Consider the following 22,498-nt stretch of genomic DNA (forward strand, 5'->3'; position numbering starts at 1 on the left):
GTCTGTATCAAGGCTCCAAAGTATGAGAGGGGGTCGGGGGGGTAGGGGGGTGTGGGGGGTTTTTTGTTTGTTTATTACAAATACTGTACAACTGGAACTTCCTTGATGACAGGCAACTAGAGGTTGTCGTCATCTTTGCTAATCAAGCCAAAGTTCTTAAACACAGACTTAGGAACTAAATACCGTCATCACTTTGTCCCTCTTATGTGTTGTTTGCAAAGGAGGGAAGCATGGCTATCTTTATTTTCTCATGTATGAGTTTAACATCTATTTATTTTTAAGAAGCATGAGTTTAGTCACCTCAGAGGTGGGAGGTGGTAAAAGAAATAACCAAAACCAGACTCCTGCTCATCAAGCAACACAAAAATTGAATGGATTTTCAGGGGCCCATGTCAAATGTCCATATGCAAATACATGCAATCTGGGAAGCAAGCAGGAGGAGCTAGAGCCCCATGTGCAGAGGCTGAACTATGACATTGCTGAAATAACAGCAATGTGTTGGGGTACTTTGTGTGGCTGGATCTCTAGTATGAATGATGGATATTGCCTCGTCAGAAAGGCAGGGAAGTAGAAGAGGTGAGATTGTCATTTATAAAAATGAGCAGCTTCCAACCACAGAATTCAGGAGAGCAGACTGGTTTAGTTAGATGATGAGAGAGCCGGCTGTCGCTATGAGAGTTCTGTATCAACTTGGTGACTGAGGAAAGTCTCTGATTATTGGAAAAAAGCAAGAAGGATGATGTATGGATCTAGGCTTGCCAGCCTTTTGGTCCTTGGGAAAATCATGGTGCAAGTGCTCTTGGCAGCCATTTCTGGGCACATGAAGAAGGTGATTTGGTAAATCCATGTTGGCTATTCCCAAAGATAGATTATGCCTGACCAACCTGATTGCCTAGGTGATGAAACACCTAGACTGTGGATAAGAGGAATGCAGTGGACATTGTGTATCTTGACCTCCACCTGCGGAAGAGAAGGCTTAGGGGAAACCTAAGACCAGATGTCCAATACCTACAAGGTTGTCAGAAAAATGGAGCCAGGCAGGCTCTGCAGAGATGCATAGCAGGAGGACAAGTGGAAATGGTGATAAACTGGAACATGGGAAGTTGTAACTTGGTATAAGGAAAAAAATATTTTTGTGATGAAGACAAGCATTGGGATGTGTTAGCCAGCGAGGTTGTGAAATCTCCATCCTTGGAGGTTTTCAAGGTCTGACTGGACAAGAATCTGAACAATCTGGTCTGAATTCAGTGTTGATCTTGCTTTCAGCAGGAGGTTCAACTAGATGACGTCCAGAGGTCCCTTCCAACCTGAATGATTGTGTGATTTTGTGATTTAATACTTTGGTCATAAACTGAGAAAAATAAATAGCCCACTCCCAGTCACTAAAGTCATAACTCGAATCCAGGGGATACTCCCCAGGCTGAATTATTTGGAATATTTTACTCCAATCTGGCCTACCTCATTGCCAGCAAAAAGACATTAGTAATTAAGGGCAGGGCCAGGAATGCCTGAACCAAAAATCTGATTAATACAGTATTTGAAATGTTAAACTAATCAGAATATGAGTTACTGTAAGCTTAAATCACTGTTGTATGGAATATAACATTTGTGGTGTTTTTAAATATATCTGCCTTGTTAGAATAGGAGCTCATACTATGCAACATATCTATGTTGTGTGTGATGTTTTACAGTGAGCAAAATACAGTCAGTCAGAATGTGGAACTGTATGACTAGTTCCCTAAGACACAACAAGAAGTGAGAAGGACGACTTATGTGTATGTGTCATTTGGGTACCTTTTTCTAGACTGTGGGAGATGCTTCCTTCTGGTTGGAATTTTTCTGAGGTTAGGCAACAAACCCTTTCCTTCAGAAACCATAGTAGTACTATGGTATCTTAAAATAAGGGAGAAGTTAGTTCTCCTTTCTTGATTGACTTTGTTGTTGTCGCTGGTGAAGGTGTAAATTGTGTCTCTTTGGATTGTGAGGGTTGGGGTTTTTTTTCCATACATGCTTCGATTATTAATGAATTTGTCAGGTGTGTAAAACAACCAACAACTTAATCTACTTAATTTACAACCTGATAGCAGTTCTCTGCATGCAAGGAAAATGTGGGAGTAAGTTACAGATGTGGTTTGCATTCTGGGTTGGGCAATATGGTCTAACTGACAAGTGTTCAATTTTATTTAATAAACCTCTTCTCTGCTGAACAACAAGGTCAAGAAAAGCTTGGTTTCAGCTGAGCAAGTCTATATAAGGCTTTGCTGTCATCTTCTTCAGTACCTGTTTTTCTTGGCATTTGTATTATCCCAAACTCTGATTTGATGCTCATTTTCCCAAACTGTTGTTCATTTTGTTTTCTGACCTAAAATCTTGTCACCTTTCTAATGGAACAAATACAGCAGCTTGATGAAAAGATGATTACTTGTCTCTCTGGTTGTCCTGGAAGTTCTGTCATTTTTGTTAAAGTTGCACATCATACCCTTCATCCATTGCCTTCAGGAAACAAACAAACAAAAAAGCATTTGTGGCCCTGAATAAATACGGCAACCAGTTTGTGTTGGAGCTGCTTTGCTTGCACTGTGATGGGAAAATAGCTCTTGATCAGCTGGTTTTCAGATAGTATGTCTGCTTTGGAATGTTTTTAGTGTTCCAAAATGTATTTACAAATCGGAACAGGAGTTAAGATTGGAAGAAGATGTAAGTATATCACCATTGTTTGCTTCCTGAGCTTTGTATCAAGAGACAGCCAAAAAAAGTAGTTCAGATACTGAAAATGAAAAGGAGATTCAAATATAAAGATGTAACTTCTTTTTCTGTTGATTTTGTAGTAAATAGGATTGTTTGCATTATACTTCAACTAATTTTCTATACTGCAAAAACAAGGAAGGAAGAAAACAAGTTGTTCTTTTATTACATTGGAAAAATTTCAAAGATAGGTTAATCTTAAGAGTCTTTACGTACAGTGATGCCATGAGTTGTTACTTTATATCTTCTAGAATTAAATCTTAGAAAGCTTTTATTCATGCTTAGGTGGAATTTCTGCCTGCATGCTTCTGAAGCTATTGGACTCAGTGTCAAGTTTCTTTGTAGTCATCTTGGGTTTTTAAACATGTATGAAAAGACTAAAGCTATTCTCTAGGAATGTGCTATGAACATCATTATCTGTTATGAATAGTACAACTCTATGAAAATTTAATATGCATTATTTCAATTAGTTATATTTCTAAAATGTATGTTGATGACTTCTCAAAGGTTAACAATGTGGATGGAAATGTTACCAATTTTTGGCACAAAAAGTATCTTTAGTTCAATTATAGTTTTGTTAATAAAAATGGTGGTTTTGGTTACTATTCACTGTGTGGTTTGAAGTTTCATATGTTTGAAACTAGGATTAAAAGGTTGTATCCAGAATAAATATTGGAAAACGGCATATATGCTGTAGTGAACTGGAGGCAGTGGGTCCTTTGGAAAAGTTCACCTGTAATAGGTCCATAAATATGGAGCACTCCACTGTTGTTTGCTTTGTAATAAAATAGCACGTTCTTTTTAGTACTTTCGGTAGAAAAGTTTTGGGGAAAAACAAGTAGCCTCATGATTAATACTTAGTAGATTAAGGCTTGGTAAATATGATTGCTGTTCACAGAATGGTTGAGGTTGGAAGGGACCGCTGGAGGTTATCTACTCCAACCTCCCTGCTCAAGCAGGCCTACCTAAAGCCAATTGCCCAGGACTGTCCAGATGGCTTTTGAATATCTCCAAGAAGGGTGACTCCACCACCTCTCTGGGCAACCTGTGCCAGTGCTTGATCACCCTCCCTGTAAAAAAATGTTTCCTGGTGTTCAGATGGAGCCTCCTGTGTTTCAGTTTGTGCCTATAGGCCTCTTGTCCTGTCACTTGCACCACTGAAGAGAGCCTGGCTCCGTCCTCTTTGCACCCTTCCTTCAGGTATTTATATACATCGGTAAGATCCCCCTAAGCCTTCTTTTCTCCAGGCTAAACAGTCCCAGCTCTCTCAGTCTTTCCTCAAGTGAAAGATACTCCAGTTCCTTAATAATTTTAGTGGCTCTTTGCTGGACTCTTTCTAGCATGTTCATGTCTGTCTTGTACTGGGGAGCCCAGAGCTGGACACAGTACTCCTCGTGTGGCCTCACCAGTGCTGAGTAGAGGGGAAGGATCACCTCACTCGACCTGGGGGCAATGCTTTGCCTAATGCAGCCGAGGATGCCATTGGCTGCCTTTGTAGCAAAGGCACATTGCTGGCTCATGTTCAACTTCTTGTCCACTGGGACACCTCAGGTCCCTTTCTGCAAATCTGCTTTCCAGAGGGGCGGTTCCTAGCATATACTGGTGCATCGAGTTTTTCCTCCCCAGGAGCAGGACTTTGCACTTCCCCTTGCTTAACTTCACGAGGTTCCTGCCAGGCCATTTCTCCAGCCTGCTGAATCCCTCTGGATGGCAGCTTGACCATCTGGCATATCAGACACTCCTCCCAGTTTTGTGTCATCTGGAAACTTGCTGAGGGCACACTCTGCCCCATCATCCGGATCATTAATGAAGGTATTAAAAAGAATCAGACCCAGCATTTACCTCTGGGGTACACTGCTAGTTTGTGGCCTCCAGCTATAGACTTCGTGCCACTGACTGCTACCCTCTGGACCTGGCAGTTCAGACGGTTTTCAATCCACCTCACTTTCTGCTTATCCAGCCCACACTTCAACAGCTTCTCTATAACAATCTTACAGGAGACAGCGTGAAAGGCGTCACTGGAGTTTAGGTAGACAATGTCCACTGCTCTCCCTTTGTGTACCAAGCCAGTCATTTCACCATAGAAGGTGATCAAGTTGGTCAAGCATGACTTCCCCTTCGTGAAGCCATGCTGACTACTCCTGGTCTTTCTTGTCCTTCCTGTGCCTGGAGATGGTTTCCAGGATTAGCTGCCTCATCACCTTCCCAGGTAGTGCGGTGAGGCTGATGAACCTGTAGTTCCTTGGGCCTTTCCTCCTGCCCTTTTTGAAGACAGGAGTAACATTTTCTTACCTCCAGTCCTCAGACACTTCTCCCAGTCACCATGATCAGTATAACAGTATTGAGAGGGGCCTTGCAACGACATCAGCCAGCTCACTCAGCACTTGTGGGTGCATCCCATTAGGCCTCATGGACTTAATTATGTTGTTTGCTTAAGTATTTTCTGACATGATCTTCTTCCACTAAGGTTAAGTCATCCTTGCTCCAGACTTTTCCCTGGTCTCTGGAATTCCTGAAGGCTGGTCTTGCTAGTAAATGCATTCAGTACCTCAGCCTGTTTCATGTCCTCTCTGACCAGGTCCACTATCTCCTTCAGCAGTGGGCCTATGTTTTCCCTAGCCTGCCTTTTGTCATCTTTGCTTATAGAAGCCCTTCTTGTTGCCTTTGACATCCCTTCCCAGATTCAATTCCAGCTGGGCTTTGGCCTTCCTTACCTCATCCCTGCATGCTCGGACAATGTCTCTGTATTCCTCCGAGGTTCCACATCCTTGATTCCAACCTGTGTATGCTTCCTGGTTTTGAGTTTTGCCAGGAGCTCCTTGTTCATCCACGCAGGCCTCCTGGCAGTTTTGCTTGACTTCCTACTCGTTGGGTTAACCTAATCTTCTACAATCTTTTTTTGCCCCTTTGCAGCCTGCAGGTCAGTTTCCTCTCTAAAGAAGGAAAACTCTCTTTGTGTAGTTATTTTCATACATATGTGTATATAGTTATATAGTATACTATAGTAGAGTAATACATAAGTACTAACATATTTTTAAATATATGTAGTATATAAAATTGTGTTGGTGTTATAACTGGCTATTGATGACAGCTGGCAAACCTTTCCAAGTTAATATTTTGTTCTTTAGGAACAATGGTGGAATTTAATTTAATCTGAAGACTGATACTCTTGAGATAAAAGACATGAGAATGTCCTAATGAAGATGAGAATTCCTTTCATGCTTACCGTGTTGTTTAACAGAAGCATTCTCTTTTGTCATCTTCCCTGGGATTGTTCTCCTGTTTGGTCGTCTTTTGTTTTCGCTTGCTATTATGTCCCGTAATTTAGATTATGTGGGGAAGTAGGAAAGCATCAGTGATGTAAGATGTCCTGGCACAGCTGTAGCTCTATCCCAAAGAACTAATTATCTATATAATGTTTTAGAAACCTGAAGGCAGTCAGAGAAGGCTTCCTGAGCCAAATGTACTGTGCTATTTACCATATCATAGAGTTTTGCTAGCAAAATGTATATTAATACTAAGAACACTTAGTATTAATTAACAGATTGTTCTGCATGTGCGTTAGTCCTTGTTTTTCTTGTTTAATGTCATCCTCAGTGGAGAGTCTCTGTATTTACATCCTGTGGAATAAATGAGCAGATATAAACTGTAGTTCTTCTTCACACAATATTAATGTCTTAAATGTGACAGCGTAGAGATCCATTTTATACACTGCAAATACTTGAAGAGTTTAGTTACATGTGGTATGGGAGCTATACTTATGTTTCAGTTTTGGGCATGTACAGGCTCTTCCATAGTATTTCCTTTACATAGTTTTTCACATTTAATCAGTCATAATGTCTCCCAGCAGACTGGTCCTTTCACACTCACTCAGCTCTGGCTCAGCTCAGTTCTAACTGAGCAGGAAATGTCCTCACCACTATATTAGAAGTTGGTCATGAAAATTTGTTCACTACCTCACTTCATTATTCACTTCAAAGTCTTCTATTGTTGTATACTCTAGGTAGCAATGATATTTACTTGTATAAAATAAATAATAGTATCTCCTTGGTTCCTGTGGTGAGCTTAAGGTTGCGCATATGGTGTGTTCTTTTGGTTATATAGGGAAATCTGAAATCTTTCTTTCCTTCCTATAAAAATGTTTGTCCTTATCTCTAGGTTCTCAGCTGTATCTTTCACTAGGATGTTGGTGATATGACCAAAGTGAAAATACTTGCTTTGGTATAGACCTGGAGGCAGTCCTGTGTCTTAGTTCTGGAGAGCTCACATTCTTATTTCACATCAACAGAAACAGTGACCAATCTGTATTTTATATACAATAGCACACTCTAGTGTGTATATTAATTAGCCATTATGGACTGATTCTCATCATATTTAACTCAATTTTTCAGAGATTTAGTTCTGTTGTTTTCAGTAATATAATTTTTTCTTTATACCTGCATGAATTGGAGGAAATGTGTATCTTCAAATGAGAAGTTACCAGTTTCTTAACAGAATCATTATGATACCAAATGTGATATATTATTTTTTAAAATAATGCTTTGAAAGAAAAAAAGAGCTGATAATTTTTGTGGAGAGGAAAATCTTGATGTAATGGAGGAATTGAGTCCAATATGAAGAGTCTTAATGATGTAATTGTATACAAAAAAACTGTGTAAGATGGATTTGAAATTTGTCTTCTAATTTAGTTGCCTGCAGGGAACTACAGCTTGTCTTTTTGCATTAGTACAGAAATTAGGAGGGAAGAGAGTACATCACTTTCTAAGATGTTGGTTCAGAGTTGCAGCTAATTCTGAAGATAACCACAGCCTTACAGAAGATAGGCAGTCAGCATCAACTCAGATAACCGGCTCGCATGTTATGTGTAGTAATATAAGACTCTTAACGGGTGTTACAGAAACATTAGTACAGTTAAAACGTGCGTGCTTTGTGTTACCTTACCATTTTATTGACATGTTTTTCCTGACTCTTTTTTAAACGGGGTTTATGAATAAGTAATGCAAAATGTAAAAAGCACATAATATCAGTTGACCCCAAAATACAGAATTTTATTTTATGGAGCATATTTGGTTATTTTTGAAAGTGGGCAAAATTTTGTGATCTTTTCCTGAAATGATTTTATTTCTCCTATCATTTTTTCCCCACATATAAATGTGATCTCATAGTGCTTCTTTGCAGTACTGGCTTTTGCTTTATCTGTGTATTACTTCTCTGATCTTTTTTTTAATGTTATAAATTGTGATTATTGATAACCTAATAAAAAAAAGAGGAAGTATTAAATTAAATTTATATGCTACAAGAGAAAAATCAGTGGGGGGGGGAAAATACCTGTGGAGAAAATGTTATAAATTCAATAGGCATGATATAAATTAATTTCTTCGGTTATTTTAAAAACTTTGGGGTATTCTGTATTAGTTATGCCTGCTATAGAGCTAGGATTGTGAAATTATTATGGTGTTTACTGTTGTGGGCTGATTATTATCAAAAGATACTTTGATATGTAGCCATTTGCTTCCTTTTCAGGTGGCTGTGTTTGGTGGCCCTAATTTGCAGTATCAAGTCTTTTTTGTTATGCTGGTTTTGATATGTGTTAAGAGCACTGACACAAAATAATTTTTCTAAGCATCCACTTTTGATAATGAGAATTGTGGTTGCTTTGAATTAGATGAGAGGAAAGTGAGACAGCGAGCCCCTTTTTTTTTTCCCTTCTTGTATAAGCTTTCACTTATTGCTGTTACAGTATGTGTGACATGCAGGCATGCCAGAGTGGAAGGTTAGTAGGGAATGTGTGCAGAGTGTGTGGGTGGCATGTGTTTTTCCCCAACAATTCAAGACAGTCTATCTCTTAAAAAGTTAGCAGAAAAATATATCAACTTAAGGGTAAGTAAATATAATGAAATAAAATAAGTTTGAGGTCTTTACTCCTTCTTCTTCCCCCTTCAGATCTCACAAATCCTCTTATTGCAGATCTTGCATAGTACTCTGAGAGCTGTTACCCTTACACTTCCCAGTAAGACTGGGAAGCAAAGACATGCCCTGCATTTCTGTCGAAATACTGGAGGTCAACAAAGAAACCTGTTTATGCTAACAATGGTTCACTTAGACTGAAATTACTTAGGAAGCAATTCAGCTAAAAGATCTAAAAGAAGAGCTAACGCAATTGGCAGGCAGTGACAAGCAGCTGGATGGTGGGTGGTCAGTAACCTTTCCTGCTGTCACAGCCACTTCAGAAGTCTTCTCTGCCCAATGGCATCCTTGGGAACTGCACCTCTTGGAAGTTCACCAGGCATTTGGATCCATCTGCCTCTACAGTAGTTTGATTCACAGGGGCCTAAGAAAAGAAAAGGAGAGTCTGGGGTCACTTGGATTTTAGATTGTAAGAAAACTTTCAAAGTTTGATCCCATTTTCTCATCATTCATTTGATATATTTCTGAAGACACATACATTTGGTGGCATTAAAGCATCTATTCTTATGCATAAAGTGTTTGCAATGAAATGTTTCCTCATATGAGAGTCACTAAACAGAAAGAATTGAAACACTGATAACCATTGAGCAATGTATTGCCTGTTACTTTCATACTGTGTCCACACAATGCCTCAAGCTCTCTGGAATGGTTGTCAAGATTTTGATCTCAAAATAAAAGAAACCCCTCTGTCTTCCAAGTCTATGTTTAATTACTGTCAGCATTCTGATGTGAGATTCTGTCTGTCACAAGGCACAAGGCGGGGGGGTGAAAGTCCTCTGAAGATGATTTTACTTAAATTTCAAACTTTTCAACTCGTGTTTGATTCCTTTCTTAAAAGCATTTATTAAGTAAAGGAAGGGAACAACAACGTTCTTTAAAAACTTCTCCAAGGTCATGCAAACCATGCGGGAGAATTCTACAAGAGCCAGAAAACAGAAAATTCTCTCTTTGATAGGAAATCTGAATGTTACATTTTAATTTCAGGTCTACACCATTCAGAGCTTTTCACAGAGCTTCCCTTTTCTTTCTTGCAAGCAAAGTAATAATTCTAAGACTAGTTACGTCAATTCATTAAGCTCATTTTCCTATGGAAAGTACACATTTTATTGAGGATTTGTGAAGAACTGACATGACCATTGTTTATCAAATGAGTATGCTGCTGTTCTTGGAATGTTTCTGTTGAGTTCGTAGCCAAATCATGAAACTCAGGAACTTTGATCTATCTTCACTGTTAGACAGTAAATCAATGCATACACTTCCAAAATGTGTTACTTTGATTTTGGGTCTTCTCCTTATTGGATATTACAAGGACCAAGCACACATTCCTTTGAGTGATGTATCTATAAGATTTTGAAACAGTATGTTGCAGACTTTCAGAAAAAAATGCCAGCCATCCTCAAAAGAATCGAAATGCACCCTAACGAGTTAAAAGAAATAAACTTACAGGCCTGCTGTCTTGGCTGAAAAATCTTGCAAATAGACACAGAAAAAAGGCAGTGTAGTGTTCATCAGACTGGATGAAGCCCTTACTTGGAGGGAGCATTGAAAAGTGACCTTAAACTTTTTGTCTCTGTACTTGTAATAATGGCCTTTCATTTTCTCTTCTACCTCTGTTATAGAAATTGACTGCTAGACCTGACCCAAGCAAAACTGATGCCTTACTATTAGTTCTTTACTAATGACTCTTTACCTTAGGAAATATTTTAAGAAAGTAAGTACTCTAAAATATGTTGGAAGGAATCTTCATGTTGGTAGTTACACCTTGGTGTTGATGCTTCAACTTGTGTTATCAGTTTGCATTTAGTACATCACTTTGAAAAAGTCACTAATTCTGAAAAACTTGATTTATTGTAAGAGGACAAAGTGCATTTTTTTCTTTGTGTCTTGATTTGCCTGGTAACCATAGTGAGAGGCACTGTACTCTTTATCAGAATGAAATGTTACTTCCTCAGTCAGCACATTTGATGCACTATGTCTTATTGTTGCGTTGAAGGTAGTTCTGACAGATCTTAGATGGAAATCTTCCTGGTTTAGCTCTTCTCATTTAAAGGCTTTTCTCAACACAGAATGCTTTCTCTTCTGTTTTGCTTTTGTTGTTTTGGGTTTTTTTTCCAGCTAGAATAATTAATTACCATTAACTTCCTCTTTCTCTATAAGCCTTTTTTCATATTTGTGAATTCAGGATATGCTACTGTAGTAATTGCTTTTTTCTCATTCCCCACCCCGTTCACTTTTCACAGGGAACGTATTTGTTAATGATTTGTGAAGTTTCGGAGTTAAGCACTGGACCACATTTTTCTTCCTTATACCAATTCTGTAGTTTTGTACTGTAAAAATATTTCTAGCTCAGCACTTTTTTTTTTTTACATCCATTATATATAACATCTGAGTTTAATTAGTTTGTGGTATCAATAATACTTGTGCATCACAATGTGATTAAACAGATGTACCCAGATGTTGCACATTGTTATCTGATGTAGTATGTTATTTATACATCAAAATACTTCCATCTTCAGTTCTTCTGCTTCATATCAGTTGTTCTCACAGGGCTTCACAAAAAAAACAGTTCTATTCAAGAGAATCTGAATGTATCATTACATTTGGGCCAAAGATAAGAAGTTTGTATAGCTATAATTTCAAACTTTTTGCTAAGATGACCCTTTCAGGAGAAAGGAATTGAATGACAGAGCAGAAACCTCTAATCAAATATAGAGTTACAGACTGATTAATTTATTTTTAATGGTGTTATATGGTCTTTCATAATAAAATTGAACATACTTTGTTAGACACTAGATTTTGCTTATTTCAAATATACAGATCTTAGAAAACATAGAATTGTATTAATTAATTTCAACTTGAATTCCAACCCGAAAGCAATAAATATGTAGTGTAAGTTGTATACGGTTTTGCCCTTTAATCACTGCAAGGTAACGTTTGTGATTAATGTCTTTCTGCTTTCTGCACCAGTTTTCCAAGGTGATTTAAAGCACCTATGACCTGCTGTACTAGCTGATTTAAGAACAGATCCCTGAAGCAAAGAATGAGGGAGGAGGGAAGGTTTTTCATCTTCTTACTAATTGGTGATTTGAGAAAGTGGTTCTGCTCATTGATAAGCGTGAAATGTTGATGAGAATCTAATGAGGTGTTCACACTGCAGACTCAGATAGCAAACCACAGGCAAGCATTTTTATGTAAAGGCAAAAATTTTAGAATGTTCCTGTTCATGTTATTTTTACATAATACTGTGAATAAAATAAAAAATAAACAGTAGAGCTTTATTTGAAAAACATATCCAGGATGTCTTATGCAAGAATGCTTTCCTAGGAACCTTAAGAATAAAAAAAGACAAAAAAGGAGCTATGTAATGAGTAGGGGAAGGGTGTGCTCTTTGAGGAAACTGAGTCTGATACTAGTCCATTTCAAAATTTTTATTAATATAGGCAGTAAATAACGTTTACTAAGAGAGTGATTTGGAAGTCTTGCCATCCACAGGTGTACCAAGAAACCAGAAAAATCAGAGTAATAAAGAAAATTTTTAAAAAATTAAAAAATTGGAGAACCATTTAGAATTATTTGGGGACTAATAAAGTAAAATTAAGAAATAAAAATGAGATTAATACTAGGATGAGCTGGAATTGAGCATATATATAATATCTAAGGAGCCAAGATGCGTGCATTTCTTCATGAAAGATACCAAAAATGAGGAAAATAATTGGTCTTTACTCTCCTAATTAAAATTGTTGTCAGGTGCATATGTTGTATATAATCTTTCCATGTTTTTGTACAGGAAAAGCATAAGCAGGAGTTAGAAGACATGAGAAAAGCTGGACATGAAGCCTTGAGTATTATTGTTGAAGAATTCAAGGTAAATGAGTTGTCAAGATAACACAATTTCCAAATAATATTATTGTAATAGTGTATAATAAGTACGCACTACAGGCAGTCTTCTTCAGTACTGCTTGTTCACGTTGCTCAACCTGTTTCACTTTAAGACTGTCTTTTCTGTTGTTTCCAATTTAGACTGTTTGGCCTGAAACTTTGCATGACGTTTTCTCACTCTGCACTTTGGGAAACTTCAGATAAAGTAGGTTAGCCATTTTCAGTAATGAAACTTAAAACCAGAATGCAACAGAAATGCTCAATTAATTGTGGTAAACTTCGAGTTTGATTATTTATCACATCCACATTTTGGACCTTTTCAGTCTCAACAAACTGCGCTTGCAGGAAAGCAGCCTCATAGAGCAATTCAGCGGGTTTTTATCTACACAGCACTAAGAGAAGGAGTTAAGGATGAACTAAGGTTGAATCTGTAATTCTCTCATGTTGTTCCTAGTTCCTCTAAGCTGATAAGATGAAAGAATGGGATGTTACCATGGAGGGTAAATCTGTGTCTCTTGTACTGTTACGGAAACTTTCTAGTAAGAAATGCACAGAGGACAAAAGCTGAATCAAGTTAGGAGAATGAGTAGGTAAAGCTAAGAATTCTAATTAGACTTAAAGAGGTAAAGAAGATCTGACAGTGAAAAAACCCTGATAATGGGAAATGGAAAAGGCGGCTGGTTTTGAGAATGAGAAGGGAGACATAAGACGTGGTTAGTAGCTGTGAGCTGGGAACACAAATCTGACAATGTATTTAGTGAAGGGGAAATTAAAATTGTAACTGCTCAGCAGCGGTAATTTGTGACCAAGGAATGATCTGGCATGGAGGGCAAGAGGGCCCAGCTGCAGAATGGTTTAAACTTGCTGGTAGCAGGAATGCCAGAGACAGGACTCCAGGTAAGGGAGTGAGGTTTTCCTTGGTAATGAGATAAGAAATGTCACAGCATTTTCTTGTAGCAATCCATCCTGGAATGTGAGTGCTCAGGGGCCACTTTTGGTAAACAGAGCTGACACTGAGGGATGAACTGAACGCTGGGCTAAGGTGTCCCATGCTGATGCTCATATGGTTGGTGCTGGTGTAAGCGTATATAAGGAATTGTCTCATGATGCATCTTTGCAGACTCCTTGTAGAGCTGCTTATGGAAGTAGGACTGTCCAATCCATTGTTCATTAAATCTTTTTACGTTTAAGCACAAACACGTTTAATTTGCCTCAAGGAGTATGATAAAAATTCCCCAACATTGGTTAGGGTTGGAATGGAACTGGTAAGGGAAAAAGGATAAGATTAAGGTTGGGTCTTGTGATTCAGGTAATAAGCTGGAAGCTTGAGTCTAGGACCTGCTGGTCAAGAAGCTTGCAATACTTTGTTGGGCAGGGTAGGCAGGTTGGTTGGTTTGTTTTCAGCAAATACCCAAGACTTACTTGCAATGTTTGTTTCTTTCTGGTGGTGTCAGGATCTGCAGCTCAAGGAGAGCTATCTGTGCCAGATTCCAAGTCTGCTGCAAAATTTTGGGATCTTAATGTTATGCAAAGCTTTTTTTTTAATTAGGTTCTATGGGGCTTGTAGACTTCATTCCTCACATGTAAGGCAGGCCTACCAAGTTCCAAGTCTGAGAGAGCACCACTCTGTAGGGGACCTGCTGGTGCTTTCAGGATGCTCTGCTTGAAGGCAGCTCATGTCATAGGCTGCAGAAAAGTATAAAGTAATTCTAGTCATCATAGATGTTTGCAACAAGTCATAATACGAAAGCCTTTTAATAATTTTGCTAATAATGGTTAGTAGTGTTCTAGCTAATATTGAAATTGGGCTATCTGTAGAAAAATGTCTGTCTCCATCAATACAACTTATACTGATTTCATGTAAAGGGAACCTATTCAGAAAAAAGTTTCAAAAGTTTCCATTCCTGAGGAAAGTTAAGCATGGCCACTGGTGATGTCCCATTTCTCCATACCTCCCTCATTTCACTTCTGGAGGAGAATTATTGCATTTCTTTTCCCTTACTTCTTTGGGGACCACTTTGCAATAGAAGTTCTCAAATGGGAATTTTCTTCGGACTATCACTACCTTGGATGGGCTGCTGAACATGTTGCGTATCAGCGTTTCTCATTTCTGTTTTATGCTAGATGCGTATAAAATATCTAGCTGTTTCTGTGTGGAAATGTTGTGGTTTAACCCCAGCCAGCAACTAAGCACCACGCAGCTGCTCACTCACTTTCCCCCTGCCCCCAGTGGGATGGGGGAGAGAATCAGGGAAAGAAGTAAAACCCGTGGGTTGAGATAAGAACGGTTTAATAGAACAGAAAAGAAGAAACTAATAATGATAATGATAACACTAATAAAATGACAACAGTAATAATAAAAATATTGGAATGTACAAATGATGCACAGTGCAATTGCTCACCACCCACTGATCGATGCCCAGTTAGTCCCTGAGTGGCGATTCCCCCCGCCCCCACTCCCCCCAGTTTATATACTAGATGGGACGTCCCATGGTATGGAATACCCCGTTGGCCGCTTTGGGTCAGCTGCCCTGGCTGTGTCCCCTCCCAACTTCTTGTGCCCCTCCAGCTTTCTCGCTGGCTGGGCATGAGAAGCTGAAAAGTCCTTGACTTTAGTCTAAACATTATTTAGCAACAACTGAAAACATCAGCTTTATCAACATTCTTCTCATACCTAACTCGGAAACATAGCACTATACTAGCTACTGGAAAGACAATTAGCTCTATCCCAGCTGAAACCAGGACAGACTTGTTTTTTGAAAAACCCAGTGAGCTATTGGTAGTTGCTGTACTTATGTTTCCAAGTTTTTATTTCTGAAAATATAAAAAAATTGTGAAGTGCAACAATTTTACAGTATTGAATGAAAGTTCTGTATGTTTTCTAGGTACAATTTTTCACCATTTTAATGCCTTTGTGTGAGCTAAAGGAGAGTTTTGCATGGATGATATTGTCCCTTTTAAGGAATAATTTCTTCACGTACGGTTGGGTAAAGGAATATACTCATGTGCCATATTGATTTTTGCAAACTATTTTACCAGCCAACAGCAGCTGGGACGATTTGATATGCCATCTGGAAAAGAAGATTTATGTTTATCAGTTTCTATGATTTGGCACAAAAGATTAGGGATTTAACTGAATACTGTGATTCTAAGCAGTATTTGTATTTAGCATATTATTTCTCATAGACTGTTTATATTCAAGTTATATAAAGACATTCTTTAATACTGAGGAACCATGGAATGAATATACTGCATACAGGTCTTCCTGTTGCCTCATGTGGTTAGTTGCCATATTTTGGTCCATGAGATCACAGTACTCTGAGGAGAAATAACATCAGACATGCCAGCCTCCGACTAAAATACTGCAACCAACCTTGTTTGCAAACAGGCAGCGAGTTATTCTTCAGGGTAGCAGGAAAAATCGAAAAAGTTTGTTAGGTTTAAAAAAAATCAAGCTTTTTTTGGTTGTGTGTTTGTAGCTTAAATACTTTTTTGTAGCTTAAATACCATGTACTTAAAAACAAACAAACAAACAAAAAACACCTCCGAAAACCCCAAAACAGTGAATCATCAAAGAATTCACTGAAGGCCAAAACTGTTCTTTAGTTTTGTTTGAGAAAATAATGTCATAGATTCTTTTAAAATGTTAATTCATAGTTAATATTTCAATACAAAACAGGGTTAAGATTATTTTTTTTCTTAAGTAAATGAGTCAAATGCGGTTTTGTAATTATAAAAGTAGTATTTTACATTTTGGGGACTTTTCAACACTCATATCTTTACGAATTTATTACATTTATCAGACATGTTGTCAGTAGTCAGATAACCAAATAAGGTGTCCTACATATAGCATTTCTTTGAGATTGTAAAGTAAATCTAATCAGTCCTTTTAATGAAATACAGAATTGTGGAATCATTGACTCTCTTAATTCACTTATGATTAGCCATCCTTAATTTTGTGCTGAAATATGTCTTCTTTAGGATTTAAGACTGTGTTACAGTAATACATATCATTTATATGCAGAAGTGATTTCCATTTCCAGTAGATTTTCTAAGTACTACCTAATTAATCCCCAAATTACCTTGAGTATGGAAATTCACCTAAGCAAGTCTACTGAATTGTTTAAAAGGCATAGGAAGGAAAATCTTTCTTACAATGAACAGAGTCCTATTTTGCATTCTTTGGGCTTTAATAAAACGAACTGATGCGGATTATTCCAATCAAGTGCTTACTCATGGCCCAAATTAAGTTCTGTTTTAGTCATGACTGTTGGAATTATGACTAATCCTCTCTGATACCAGCCAATTATAATTTTGTAATGCCACTCCAAGCAGAGTTGTAGCATGAGTGAATGTAATGCCCAACATTGGTTGTTTAAGGATAGCTATGTAAAAATCTAAGCCATTCATCATTAGCCCCAGAAAATAATCCCCAGAATCCCTCAAGCCTAAAATCCTCTAAATTAGGTATTGAAACTTTGGGTTGAATAACAATGGAAGAGTTGACTACTTGCCTTTTCTGTATTCTCAGCATAGATAAGTCTTCCTACTGGTAGGTTTGTGAAAGTGCCTTTATTTTGGCACACAAAGGAAAAGAGAGTTGCCATTTTTTCACTTCTGTCTACAAGGTTGCCAAGTTAGTAACTAAAAGCTCAGATTTTTCTTACATTTAGAGCTAATTATTACTCCTTGCAGACCTCCTGGAGCAGAATTTTTGTTGTTGTTGTTGTATCTTTCTTTGCTTGAGAATGGGTTATACTTTCTGATAATCACTCTCCTGTATTTTGGGGAATTATTTGTTGTAAAAGGGACAATATATCTCCATGTTGATATTCCATTAGTACGTTATCCCTAGGCAGACCAAACACTCAAGTTTAAGACCAAACCCTCTCAATTCCTACCCTTGTTGTGACTAGTCCTTTTTAATATGGCAACAGTGTCAAAAATGGAGCTTGCACAAGAAGTCAGATACTGAATGATCTGATTTCAAGGACCTGAATATACCAAAGCCCTTAGAATTATTGCAGTTGTCTTTGGAATAGTAGCTTGCCAAATGTACTGAGAAATCCATTAACAGAGACCATTAGACACTTTGTAGCACAAACCCTCAAAAACCTTGGCCATTGTTAAGCATCTCGCATTCTTATCTTCTTTTCAACAAATAAACCATCTACAACACAGTCACGAAATTCGTATTAAAAAAACATGGGAAAACAAATTAAAAATGAACTTGGTGTTGTGTGTAGGCCAAGTTTCCCCTTCTCATGTTTACCTAATTTTGTTTAATTTGTGTCTTTCATGTCATTATTTTTTTAAACTTTTATCCCTGGTAATTAACTACAGTAAAGAAAAGTAAATGTAGATCTTGGAAATGATGCTTGTGTGATCATGTCACATTTTAAGATATTTACCACAAGCAACATAAGGATTTTTCCTCTGCTTGTTTAATCAAGCTTTTGTTCTGAAATTGTCATAGTTCTGTAAATAGACAAGTTAAGATTTTTAATCTGTTTTGTTTATATTTCTCACCATATAAAATATCCTCTTATGTAAGCTTTAAAGAATATGAGGTTACAGGCAGGTGTATTTATTTGATGGTATTTATTTGCTTAGATTATTTTATGCAATTATTAGTCTTCTAAAAGACAGCTTGCATGAATCAGAGGCTTCCTTTTATGGAAATTAACTTCAGGATGCAAAGTCCTTTCCAGCACTTCCTACAGTGAGAGTTTTGTCTATCAGTTTTCAGTTTTAGGTGGTTGGGTTTTTTCAGCTTTCCAGAATGTAAGAACAGACAGATTTGCAAAGTACAGGATATGTGGGGGCCATCAGATTGTCATTCAAAAATATTTGTGTCAATAATAGGCCTCTGAACTGAAAGGTTACCCTCTAATAAACAAAGGAAAATTTAAAAGATTTCATTACAAAAGAAGTTAATCTAGAATCACTATATCTTTTTTTAGACATAGTTTATCCCTAGTGAGGAGGGAAAACTCTTGAAATGTGGCCAGTTCTCAGCTCTTTAAAACACCAGCTTAGTTTATTAAGTTTCCAAGATGACATACTGGCTCAGAAAGACCTGACACATTAATAAAAGGGTAAATTCAAAAGTTGTTGCAAGGGCTTGTATTTCACCTCCAACTTCTATACTTGTCTATGTGTACGTTGCATTAGAATTCAGGTGGGCCTTGAAGATAATACATTATCGTTTTTTGTCATGAAGAGCTGATGGCTAGAAAAGGAGCGATTCCTTGTCATTTTTACAGTATAGGAGTACTCATATACAATGGGGATGTTACTATAAAAATCTTTCTATGGAATTCTCATAAAAGAAAGGTACAATCAAATCTCAATGTTCCAAAGATCTGGCTATCAAAAATATTTTATTATTGATTAAAGCATCTTGATAGCGAACAGTGTTTTGTGGAAAACAAATCATTTAAACTCATGTGCTAGTAAAACTGAGATATCTAGATAAACTGAGTATAGTATTCAAACTGTAAGTTGTTGATCATTACTGGTATACCAAAAGCAGTTGAAAATGAAACCGAAATTTTTACACCACTTTACAAAAAACACGTTACCCTATTGTATTTAATTCAAATGTCTTTTATGTTATATCTTTGAAACACCTGACTAAAATTCAGTTCACATGGTAAACAGGACAGTGGTTAGTGAAACCATGAAGCTTCTTCATACCCTGATTAGTGAAACCACGAAGCTTCTTCATACCCTAATGCACATCAAAATGTGTTGACCTTTTGTAAAGAATAACTCGTGAGAAGAATTTTCCACAGGAAATACTTTTTGACTTGATATGTAAAATTTCACAGCACGAGCTCTCTTTAAAGCTTTGGTAGCACCCTCTGACTATGCGTGGAAACAATTCAGGAAATTCAACGCAATATTTAGTTTTATTTCACTTAGAACCTACTTAATTGTAAATTGCAAGTTGACTCTGACCTAAGCAGGAGTTTAATTGCTTTCATTTTGGTTAATATTTACTTGTACAAAAACCACGCTTTATTCCATAGCACCTAAATGGACATGTTTCATTTTCACTTAAAGGGAGGCTCACCTGAAAATAGCCTGATCATGAAAATATTCAGTATCTTGGGATGAAGTGGATAAGTTGGATTCTGTTGAAAAATACATTTTTCAAAAATCTTTAATATAGTTTTGTTTATGTAGTATGTGTACTAGCTAATAACTGAGTTATAACACAACCAGTCAAATAGTACGTTTTATTGAGTTAATGTATCTTCTCCAGGGATCAGGAAAGAGTTTTGATTGTGTCCTCTGCTCTGTTTTATCATTCAACAATTGATTAATTGTATTTTGCCCTTAAAGTAGTAGAAATTAATTAATGGTGGAGACAGGATGATGAATTCGATGAATCATCATCTCATGCTATGAAGCATAGAAATTCTTATGTACTATTGCTGAAATTAATGCTGGTATTTAATATAGTTCACATGTTTGAAGTAGTATGGTAACTTGTTTTGGCCATCCCGACTCAGCAATTTGGAATTAAAGAAGGTGTTTGATGTACTGGTTTGTATTTAGTTACTTAAGCAAGTTAATGGTGCTTGAGCAGGGGAAAGAATCCAGAGAGGATATTCTTTTGGATTGACGAAGGGTTTTGATGCAGTGCTTTTAGTTACATTATAGAATATAATGCAGCATCCTGTACATCATGATCCATGTTTCATACTGATGTTTCATGTGAGTTGGTTTAACATTATAAAACAATGTTACACATCTGAGAAGTCTGGTTTTTGCACGGATTGGAATTGATTTTTATACTGTTTTTCAGAAGAGATGAGAGGGGATAATAAACTCTGTTCTGTTTTTCCTCTTGCCTTTTTTTTTTTCTGACTAGTTTTTTCCTCCTATAAAAAGAGGGAGTTGAGAAGATTTGGCAATTTGTTACTGTTAGGGAATTTGGGATGAATTTGGGGGTAACAGTCTATATTTTGGCTATATAATTCAAGAAGGATTCTCATAAATTCTAGCGTTTGGCCATACAATAAATCCTGTTCTGGGCAAGCAGCTGTGGTATCTATTGCCAGTAGAATGAAGACAGTATGCACTAGGGCTGGGCAAATAGGTTTGTATTAAAAATGAGCTGGAATGTCTGTTATGGTTTTGGCAACACCATAATCATTGCACTTCTGCCTTTCCAAGGATGAGGACAAATTTTAGAAAGCATCTAGTACTCTATAAATAACACAACCTGTAGAAATACAGGATTAAAATTTTGTGATCATTTGTATTTTCTGATCTTTAAACTTTTCTTCTCAGATTGGGTACAGTATAGTTTTTCAGTCTCTAGTCTGTATGCAGTGATGCAGTTCTCTAGTGCTCACACTGTACATGTAGTGTGCTGTCAGTTACATTCTGGGACTACTTAATTCTCTGACCATTGCTAAAGCATATAATAGAGTAATTAAGATGTGTATTCCCTTAAGGACACCCCAAGGTGATTACGGATAAAGTTCTTATTATGAAGTTTGGATCTACTTTCAACTCAGGGTCTTCCAAAATTATTCTAATGTATGAAACTTAAAGCTAAGGTTAGCTCTTTATCTGAGCTCAAGCGGTTTGGACTGATTTACTTAGTTAAGTTTTATTTTGTTTTGGTAAAATTCCAGCTTATAAAATTAAGATGGATTCACTTTTAATCTTTCTGCAAACTAATTTAAAAATGTTTTGTACTGTCATTGAAATGTGTGAAAGTTCTGATAATGGTCTGAGGAAACAATGGTTTCTTTTTTTTTTCTTTTTCTTTTTTTTTTTTTTATAACCCATCATATATAAAGCTAAAATGGATATGAAGACTCTTAGGAGAACTTGTTCTTAAGGGGTTGCATTCCCTTTGTTCTGTCAGAAGTCGCCAGACGTTTTTGGTTAGTGAAGGAAAAGTAGGATCATTTCTCTGATAGCTTTTGTGGGTTAGGAGAGAGACGAGAAAGGAGGGAAGAAGCAGGATTTCTTGTATGGTTTGGAACATTTCTGATAGTTTAAGCTGCATAAGAAGACTTGCTTTGCTGTCATTGTCATCCTACAAGTCCTGGTATTTGGGGCATTCATTTGGAGCAGCCACACTGTATATAGTTACTGTTAAATGCGAGCATGCGTATTACTCCTTAGCTTTGCTGTTAACAATGTGAATTTGTTCTTTAAAAAACTCCCCAAAGTTGTTCATATAGATATATATATATGTCCAGAAACAATGAACAGAAAACAAGACAGGTTGCTGATGGAGTGTAATGTGCATTGGGAATATGAATTATTTCCAAGTGGCAAAATAGCAAGTAGAAGACAGAACTTCTCCCACATGAATTCTAGCATTTAAACTACCTTATCATACAACTAAACCATATAATTTACAGACACCAGAACATGTTCTGCCCTCCCCCACCCTCCAAAGATCTACAAGATTCTAGAACATTCTACAATTCTGCTATTATTTTGTTACTCTTTGCACTATAAAGGCTGCTTTGCTGACAAGAATCCAGAGATACAGATATTAGAATAAGAACTATAATCAACAAATCTTTGAAATTTTAGAACTTACAAAATTTGGCTTCATCTGTAGTGGTTCAAGAGCCATTGCCCTATTTTCTGGGAAAGGAAAATCAGGACTGAGGCAGAGTTGCAGACTTCTAATTTTCCTTTTTGGTTAAATTCCACTGGTTTTCATCCTGATGAGAGGAGCTTATAATGATTCCTTTCACTTGTTTTTGAAAGGAAGAAAATACAACTGTACATCAGACTGTAATCCATCTGATACCTGATAGATTTTGGAGAGGGACCTAAATGTTTGCTATTCCATATCTGACTGTGATAGTTTCTTGTCACTTCTTTGAGTCATCTTAAGTTCCTATACTGAAACTGAGAATAT

The 22,498-nt window shown here is 37.1% G+C and overlaps 1 protein-coding gene across 3 annotated transcripts in view; it reads left to right on the forward strand.

The window, feature by feature from the left end:
* The window catches only part of CCDC91 (coiled-coil domain containing 91), a 157,745-nt gene that overhangs the window by 60,886 nt on the left and 74,361 nt on the right, over positions 1–22,498 (forward strand). For all 3 annotated transcript variants that reach the window (XM_052789907.1, XM_052789906.1, XM_052789908.1), the window contains one exon: positions 12,500–12,577. In XM_052789907.1, the coding sequence (XP_052645867.1) occupies positions 12,500–12,577 (78 nt within the window). The remainder of the gene's footprint in view (positions 1–12,499; positions 12,578–22,498) is intronic.

Source organism: Harpia harpyja, chromosome 6, assembly GCF_026419915.1.
Source record: "Harpia harpyja isolate bHarHar1 chromosome 6, bHarHar1 primary haplotype, whole genome shotgun sequence".
In the NCBI taxonomy this organism is placed as follows: domain Eukaryota; kingdom Metazoa; phylum Chordata; class Aves; order Accipitriformes; family Accipitridae; genus Harpia; species Harpia harpyja.